At 38.1% G+C, this 9,351-nt stretch overlaps 1 protein-coding gene across 1 annotated transcript; it reads left to right on the top strand.

The window, feature by feature from the left end:
* The first annotated feature begins 2,296 nt into the window (after nt 1-2,296).
* LOC123407602 (tyrosine--tRNA ligase 1, cytoplasmic-like) lies at nt 2,297-7,360 on the top strand. The gene is made up of 9 exons (XM_045100766.1): nt 2,297-2,699; nt 4,223-4,506; nt 4,606-4,702; nt 4,876-4,981; nt 5,145-5,227; nt 5,695-5,840; nt 5,982-6,087; nt 6,514-6,573; nt 7,106-7,360. Exons 1-9 carry the CDS (start codon nt 2,403-2,405, stop codon nt 7,124-7,126), a joined length of 1,200 nt encoding a protein of 399 aa, XP_044956701.1. The 5' UTR covers nt 2,297-2,402; the 3' UTR covers nt 7,127-7,360.
* Nucleotides 7,361-9,351: the final 1,991 nt, after the last annotated feature.

Raw genomic sequence — 9,351 nt, 5'->3', positions numbered from 1 at the left:
GAGAGTGATTGGGTGTTGAGGAGACTACCTTTAGAAGCACAAGAGGAAGGAGTTCATTGTTCTACCACATCTATTGCCTTTTGGAGGGTGGTGCCTCCTAGATTGGTTATGTGTCGTTTGGGAGCCTCCTACTTCGTGTTGTAGAGTGGAACCAACATGTTTGTAAGGGCAAGGAGATCGCCTACTTCGTGAAGATCTACCGTGAATGAGGCTAGTCCTGTGTGGACGGAAGTCGTGGTGGAATAGACAAGGCCGCTTCTTCGTGGATCCATTGTGGGTGGAGCCCTCCGTGGACTCTCGCAGCTGTTACCCTCCGTGGGTTGAAGTCTCCACTAACATGGACGTACGATAGCGCCACCTATCGGAACCATGCCAAAAATCGCCGTGTCAACCTCTTCGTTTGATCTCCCTACCCTACCTTACTTTACACTCGCATGTTTTACTTTCCGCCGCTATACTCTTAGATGTGCATGTATAGGATGTACTTGACTAGTCATAGTTGCTAAAACTAGCCCACACTAAAAATTGGAAAAATGTTAAGTTTTTATCTTGTCAAGTAGTCTAATCACCTCCTCTAGACATACTTTCTATCCTACACCCTCTAACACATGATGTTGTTCGTGGGGATGTGCATCCGTTTCTATCATTTTCAATCGCTCGCACCATGCACTAACCACCCCACCCGCCTCACCACATGTGCTCAATTACATCATCTTCACTCTTTTCTTCTTCTATTTTTTAGTTGCATTTATATTTTTGGTTCATTTTTTAAAATTTTTCTTTTCCTCAAACTGAACAGAGTTTTGAAAAAAATTGATGGACTTTTCTCAAAACCGACGATTTCTTTTAAAAAAACCCGATGATTTTTTTTCAAATTCAATGATCATTTTCCCAAATTGATGTTTTTTTTCAAATTTGATGATTTGTTTTTCAAAATCCATCATTTTTTTAAATTTGTGACCTAATTTTCAGAATAAATGGAACTTTTTTCAAATTTGGTGAGCTTATTTTCAAAATTTAAGAACTTTTGTCAAAATTCGTGATTGTTTTCAAATTGGATGAAAAATTTCAAAATCTATGAACATTTTGAAATGTCAGTTGTTTGTGATTTTTTTAATTGTTTTCTTTTTTATGAGTCAACAGTTGACCAGTACCGCGACTGTTCAAACAACGCTCTAGCGATCGAGCGACCAAACGGAGCGACCAAATAATAGCATATCTGAAATCTTCACTTTTTTCTGAGCGATTTTCATATATAACATGTTAGATTTGAAGTTAGGACTTAAATGATATGAATGTTTTAAAAACATTTGAATTTACACAAAAAATAAAGCAATAGGAAAGGAAAAACAGGAAAGTAACATGCAAAATAATAGCATATTTGAAATCTTCAGTTTTTTCTGAACGATTTTCATATATAACATGTTAGATTTGAAGTTAGGATTTAAATGATATGAATGTTTTAAAAGCATTTGAATTTACACAAAAAATAAAGCAATAGGAAAGGAAAAACAGGAAAGTAACATGCAAAATAATAGCATATTTGAAATCTTCACTTTTTTCTGAGTGATTTTCATATATAGCATGTTAGATTTGAAGTTAGGATTTAAAAGATATGAATATTTTAAAAGCATTTGAATTTACACAAAAAATGAAGCAATATGAAAAGAAAAACACACCGATGCTAGAGTCGAACTCAGGTCTGCTAGTGGTGCAGCAAACTCTCGGTGCGTCTGCCACTCGGCTAGGTACATGAATGTGCTGAAACAGATGTGGAACTTTATATATACCAGAGTCTTAAAAAGGAAATGTGGGTTGAATACACAAAATGTCAGAGGCTTTTTTGCAAAACCGCCATGACGGACGGCAGAAGCGTTGCACGCTTTATTATTAGGGGAGATGTTTAAAAAATAATTTATTTATTAAGCATCTTTTCTAAGCACCTTGAATTGTACTCCATCCGTTCCTAAATATAAGTCTTTTTAGCAATTTCATTAGAGGGCTAAATACGGAGCAAAATGAATGAATCTACACTCTATAATATGTCTATATACATTCGCTTTTAGTCCCCTAATGAAACCTATAAAAAGACTTATATTCAGAAACTCGGAGGGGGTACAATGCCCTTTTTTTTTAGATCAATTGTACAATGCGTATGCCGGCGCCTGAAGCGTTAACTAGGAACACCCAGGTGCGAGGTAGCCCATGTTCGGCTTAGGCCCATGTAGATCGGCCTCTTACACTCACCTACGGGCCACGTCTTTTGTTTTTCAAGGGAATGTGCGGGCCACGTCTTTGAGACCCCCATCTGCGCAGAACTACGATACAGATCCATCTCCCGATCTGAGCCGCGTAAAACCCTAGCTGTCTCCAAATTCGCCACCCGCACCGCCGCCACCTCCATGGACTCTTCCGTGGCTGCCGATGCCGTCAACGCAGAGGCCTCCGCCCCCGCTGCCGCTTCAATGGAACCTTCCGCGGCTCCCGAGGCCTCCAACAGAGCCTCCTCCTCCGCTGCCGCCGCCGAAGACCTCGTGGGGGGCGTGGCGGGATTGAGCCTGGACGAGCGGTTCGACTTGCTGATGAGCATCGGCGAGGAGTGCATTCAGCCCGACGAGCTCAAGCGGCTGCTGCAGAACAAGCCCGTCCCTATCTGCTACGACGGGTTCGAGCCCTCCGGCCGCATGCACATCGCCCAGGTTCGACGGGAACTTAATGCCTTACTCTCTTCTAACTTCGGATAGAATGTGCGACTCGGGCAGGAAGTGTTATTGGACAGGAATTTCGTATTTCAACTAACATCGGTCCCAAAATTTCCGAGTGCATATGACTATCAAGTGTGTTGTTACTATCATGTTGATGTCGTGATATGTGTCTACAATAGTACTCTACTTGACGAGCAGCTAATTTAATACCCAAACAAGAGAGGTCATCACTTGGCATGGTATCACCTAGCTGGATGCTTACACTCGATGTATGCCTAGCCTACTTATTTCTGCTATGCAAAAACTAGGGAGTAGTCGAATTTTGGGTGGAAATGGATTGGATGCAGACCGGATAGTGCTCTTACCACTTCCGTTTCCATATTTTCAAAACGAATACAAATGCGTATACGGATGTTATCGGATACGGATGCAGCTCAGATGTTATTCGAATACGGATCCGTATCGGATGTTTGCTTGATTCGGAACGGATAATAGGGATATATTGCTTAAGTAAATTAGTCAATAGCTATGTGACATGAAATAATCAACTTGTGACATAAGATAAGTCAATGATAAATAGGCTTATCAATAAATACTATTGTAACGCATAATAATTTCGAAGTTTAATCATACAAAGAGTAAAATTTAACCATTCATTTGGCTTTTATGTTTGATAATTAGAGTATTGGTGCTAGCATTTTGAAAATTACCTCCCTGCATTTTTATTCGGATACGGATATATCTACTTCCATATCCATATTTGTGTCAAAATCTCATACCATTTTTTATTATTTGTTAAATAAATTCGGATACGGATAATTTCCATTTTGATTCGGATGCGGATGTTTCAGTACGAATAGGCATTTTCTTAAATACGAACATCGGATATTTCGGATTATCCAGTGTCGCTTTCCACCTATAAATTTAGATTTTCTTTTAAACTCTTGCTCATTATGTGCAATTGTGCATCAGATTGGTTAAATAGCATGTACTTATTATTGATGTCTGGGTGGTTATATTTGTGCTTGTAGTTATCGGTTAAAATGCTTGAGTCGTTGAAGAAAAAAAACCCAAAAGAGAAGTGTTAGTTCAGAGAATGAAAAGAGAGTGCGCAAAAAAGAGCATAATAAAACTAGAAAGAAGTCGGTGACGAAAGCTCCTGAAAATAAGGAGCACTATCCTGATTCGTTCTGTATGGGTGCGCCAGTTGGTTTTGGTTATAATACCCAGCCTTGATTTATCTGTCAAATGAGTAAGATTAGTGAGTTCACTCCCATTTTTCATTATTTTGTTGTTCCATAAGATTAATATAAGAATAGAACACCCTAGTATAAATGTTAATCTTACATGTGCCTTTACCAATGCTCGGTGTGCTTCCACAGTTATGATGCCAGTACAACACATTATGGAAATGGTTACTTTAGTGATGCAGGAGACCAGTATGCCCAAACTGTTTCAGATTGCAAGATCTGAGAGGACTTGCTGGTGATAGACATTCTCATGTATTGTATTCACAGGGTGTTGTGAAGACAATTAATGTTAACAAGATGATCAGAGCGGGATGCAAAGTGAAAATCTGGATAGCAGACTGGTTTGCACAGCTAAACAACAAAATGGGTGGTGATCTGAAAAAAATCCAGACTGTCGGGCGCTACATGATTGAAATATGGAAAGCAGCTGGTATGAACCTTGATGGCGTTGAATTCTTATGGTCTTCAGAGGAAATTAACAGGTGTGCAAATGAATACTGGCCACTTGTAATGGACATTGGCAGGAAAAATAATATCAAAAGAATAACGAGGTACGGCCATTTAGATTGCAAATGCATCCAGATGATTATTGACTTGAAAAGTCTGAACTCAAACATAATTTAGTTATCTCATTTTTCCTTACTTCACAGGTGTTGTACGATTATGGGTCGCTCTGACAACGAGGAATTGACTGCTGCACAGATCTTCTATCCTTGTATGCAGTGTGCTGATATATTCTTCCTGAAGGTTAGTATATTTATATTGCAGACATCCCTCTGTAAAATTGAAGTTTAACTATTCACATAATGTAAATAAGGTTATTGGTACTTTTTTATTCCACTTGATATTGTATGGTGGTATACCTTTATTCTAGATTTCTCGATTATCATTGATTCTCTCTAATCTGTTTCTGTTTGTAGGCAGACATATGCCAGTTGGGCATGGACCAAAGGAAGGTTAACATGTTAGCAAGGGAATATTGCGATGACATCAAAAGGAAAAACAAGCCCATTATTCTGTCACATCGTATCCTGATCTGCCACTGTTGTTTATGTTTATGTTTATGTTTTTATTTTCTGTAGTGTTATTATATTGATCTCTCTCTCTCAGTGGTTATCTCGTTAGAATTCCTTTGTAGTGCATCACTGCCAGGTTGTATGCAAAATTTGTTCCTTAACATGAACTACAGATATGCTCCCGGGTTTCAAAGAAGGCCAGGAGAAGATGTCAAAGAGTGATCCAACATCGGCTATCTTTATGGAAGATGATGAGGTTCTCAAATTTTTCTCTTCATGAATAACCTTTATTTGTTTCAAAAGCTTATGCCACCTAATCACTTCATACATCATCAAGAGATGTTTGAATGTTGAAAGATATAACTCGGCTAGGATATTGTAGGGTATGGCCCTTGTCTGCCACGCAAGAAAATGAAGTCCCTAACAACTATATTTGGATGTTAGGTTTGGTGATTTTAAAATTAGTTCTACTCTTGATATGGGTTGACATGTTATTTCTAGTATTTTTAGAAGTTTCTACCACTTTATTCTGGTCTGCACTGTGTTCATCATTTGCTTAGAACTTGTCTTTGCCGTTCAATTGATCTTGTAGATGGCATCCGACGATGATATTATCAATTTATCAAGCTGATAGGAACTTTGGAATTTATAGAGCAAAATTTTCTTGTCAAGGTTTTGCCCTTTCCTTAAGCTGATATTATACCATAACCAAATTTATTGCAGGCTCAGGTAAATTTGAAGATAAAGCAAGCTTTCTGTCCTCCCAAAATTGTTGATAAAAATCCGTGCCTGGAGTACATCCAGTACATTGTTTTCCCTTGGTTTGATAAGTTTGAGGTTGTCCGCAAAGAAAACAATGGCGGTAACAAGTAATGTTCTTTTCTTGGTCTTACTATAAATTTGAAAATCTTATCTGTGTTTGTTGAATAAACACGCACGCCTTAGTTTATCTCTGTTGAAAATCGTGTACTTTTTTCTTGGGACTTATAACCATGCTTGCGTTTGAACAGGACATTTTTAACCATGGATGAACTTGTTGCTGATTATGAAGCGGGTGATTTGCATCCTGCCGACGTTAAGCCTGCTTTGGCGAAAGCGATAAATGAAATATTGAAGGTAATAATTTTTTCTGACTTTTTTTCCCCTTCAGTGGTTGTGCAGTCTTTCATGGGTCATTAGCTTATGCACTCTCAGAGCATTACCAGTTTCTGGTTGTTGTTTTGATTTGTTCCACTGCTGTATTTTTCTAATTCATCGTTTAGTCAATTGTATTTTGAATTTGTAATGCCTGAGATGGTTTCTGTTATTCCCTTGATCACTCTGTTGCTGCATATTGCATATTTTGTGTCATACCTGGCAAATAGTATTGATGGATTATTTTTATTGTGGAGGTGTCAATCTTGTGGCCTATTAATGCAATTATTAATATGGGCACCTATGCTTTGTTTTCAGTCAAGTTCCTTTTTACAGATATAATTTGTAATGTCTCGAATTTATTCATGTATAGATTTGTTTGTCCTAATGCCATTTTGCACTTTTTAGCCTGTTCGTGACCACTTCAACAGCAGCAGTGAAGCCAAAGTTCTCCTCAATACTGTTAAGGTACAACATTTGTACCCACTTCCATGAATGAATGTTAAAAACTTGAAATAGAATGCTGGCTGTTATCTGGTTACATCATCCTCATCCCATGTCCTTTCGCTCTGAAGTGAATGATTATAGCAAGTTATTGTTTTCATTTTGAAATGGTATATATCTTGATAATTTTCCCCTGATTCTGACAAATAGAAATTTGATTTCTAGTACATTATCGTATCTTAAGCCATGCATTTTCATTGTATCCGTTTGCTTTTTGAGCATGTTGTCTGTGATATTTTATCCAGTAGGCATAGCTGTGCATACTTAAGTGTATTTGTTCAGTTTGATTTTGAATCTCTGTTTTGTTTCCATTGCTCTTTCTCATGGTAATCAATACTTCAAACTCTAGTTTTAGATATATCTGTTACTCCCTCTGTAAAGTGATATACGATGGTTTAGATCAGAGTACTTTGCAAGGAATTTACAGAGGTAGTAGCACTTTCCAAGGAGTTTACAGATTGCACGGAATTTAATCCGGGCACCCTCTCTTTTGCAGAAGTACAGGGTAAGCAGCTGAGGAGCAAATACCATCCGGGTCACTACATGGACACCGAACCGACAATGGAACCATACACATTTTGGTTGCAAAATTTCTTGGGAATAATTTTTGGCATACTAATACCTGTCTATTGCTGATATGCATCAGAAACTGTCGTGATTATGTTGATCAGTGTACAATCTTTGTATGTGTCACCTTCAATTGAGAAGTTAAAATGCTTGGCCGGACATTATAGCAAACATTTAAGTTAAACGATTTAAATCAGGCGACTGATTTTGTTAGTCAGTCACACTGGAACGTTCAATAGGGTCGCGTGTAGCCTGTGAAAGTGAAACATTCCATGCGTCTGCATGGCCCTTACTAGCGCATTGACCGGCATGCTTCCATGTGAGTCTGCATGGGTTCGTTTGGTTTTAAGTCCCATGTTGCGTTAAGCTACCATCTAGCCATCGTTTGGTTGCTTGCGTTTGGAGTTTTGGGCTAGCATAATGCACATGAACCACTCCCTCCGTTCTTAAATATAACTCTTTTAAGAGATTTCACTAGGGGGTCTACATATGGAGTAAAATGAATGATTCTATACTCTTAAATATGTCTATGTACATTTGTATGTAGTTTACTAATAAAATCTTTAAAAGGACTTATATTTGCACGTCAATGTGGTTAATTGATTAGTACTCCGTACTTTATATATACTTCCTCCGTTCCTAAATATAAGTCTTTTTAGAGATTTCATCAAGGGGTCACATACGGATCAAAATGAGTGAATATATACTCTAAAGTATGTTTATATACATCCGTATGTAATTCCTTAATGGGATCTCTTAAAAACTTATATTTAGGAACGGAGGGAGTAGTTGGGGGAGAACTTACAAGGAAAACCGACTTTGATGCACTGTAATATTTTTTTTTTGCTCGTGACATGTACTTCTTATGTTTTGAAATGTAAGTCTTTAAGATATTTCATTAAGGGACTACATACGGAGTAAAATGAGTGAATCTATGTTTTAAAATTTGTCTATATACATGTAGTTTTCTAGTGAAACCTCTAAAAAGACTTATATTTAGAAACGAAGAGAGTATATTGTGAGGAACTGTAGACTTTTGGAACCGTCCGAGTACACCACATAACCACCAACGCTAGATCCCCATATTCGTGATTACTTTATTAACCTCTTCATTCTCAAGGGGATGCTGGCACTTAATTGGAGAGGAGATAACTAATGAGGTACCTTTTGCAATTAGTATTAGACAAATTCTAGAGATTGGAGTGTCCTGTACCCAAATAGCAAGTCCCTTGCTAACTATTTCTCTCAAGAAGCAAGCATGGCATCTAAGCAAACAACATGCATGGAAAATGACTTGCGATAACAAGCCATGCATAGAAAAAGCTCACCTGAACTTGCAATTATGCATGGAAATTTCATGCCACATACAATGGAATCTCGTTCAGACATATTGTAGAAAATTCCCACAAGAACATGCAGAGTATCATAGTGTAATTCATAATTGTGCTAACCCCAAAGTAGACTCCCCAGAATTTATTTCTCAACATTGCCACATTAGTCTTTGTAGGGTGGTGTGTAAAATATTTGCAAAATGCTATCAACCAGAGTGAAGTCTTTTTTGCTAGATTTTTTTTTTGAAACAAGGCAAAAGACTTGCCATTTTCATTGATTAAAAAGAAGAGAATTGCCCGGTTAATTAACGAAAAATCTGGCTGAAACCGATACATCCCAACCCATATGACATGGATACCACTGGCCAACCTAGCTATCCACATGGAACAAAGAGCTGCAAAGAAGAAAGACATCCGCTGAGGAGTTGCAAGCGTCATCATCATCAACGACGGCCTTGAACGTGCGACTCTGACTTTACCGTGGTTGCTGGAGATTATGGCTCCAACCCAGAGTGCTTATTGTTGATAGGGTCCTAATAGCTTATGTCCATACAATAGAAAATAAAAAGAAAGGCAAAGAGGGCCTATGTACTTCTAGTCCCTCACTAACTAATTTTCTCAACAAGCAAGCATGACACCTAAGCAAGCAAGATGCATGCAAAGTGACTCACAACAACAAGCCATGCATAGAAAAAGCTCACCTCAACATGCAATTATGCATGAAAATTTCATGCTCCATACAATGGAATCTCATTGGGACATTTGTAGAACATACTTGCAACAACATGTGGGGTATCACGCTGTAACTAATAATTGTGCTAACCCCAAAGTAGACCCGCGAGAA

This window comes from Hordeum vulgare, chromosome 7H, assembly GCF_904849725.1.
Source record: "Hordeum vulgare subsp. vulgare chromosome 7H, MorexV3_pseudomolecules_assembly, whole genome shotgun sequence".
In the NCBI taxonomy this organism is placed as follows: Eukaryota; Viridiplantae; Streptophyta; class Magnoliopsida; order Poales; family Poaceae; genus Hordeum; species Hordeum vulgare.
This window is presented reverse-complemented; position numbering and strand designations above follow the sequence as displayed.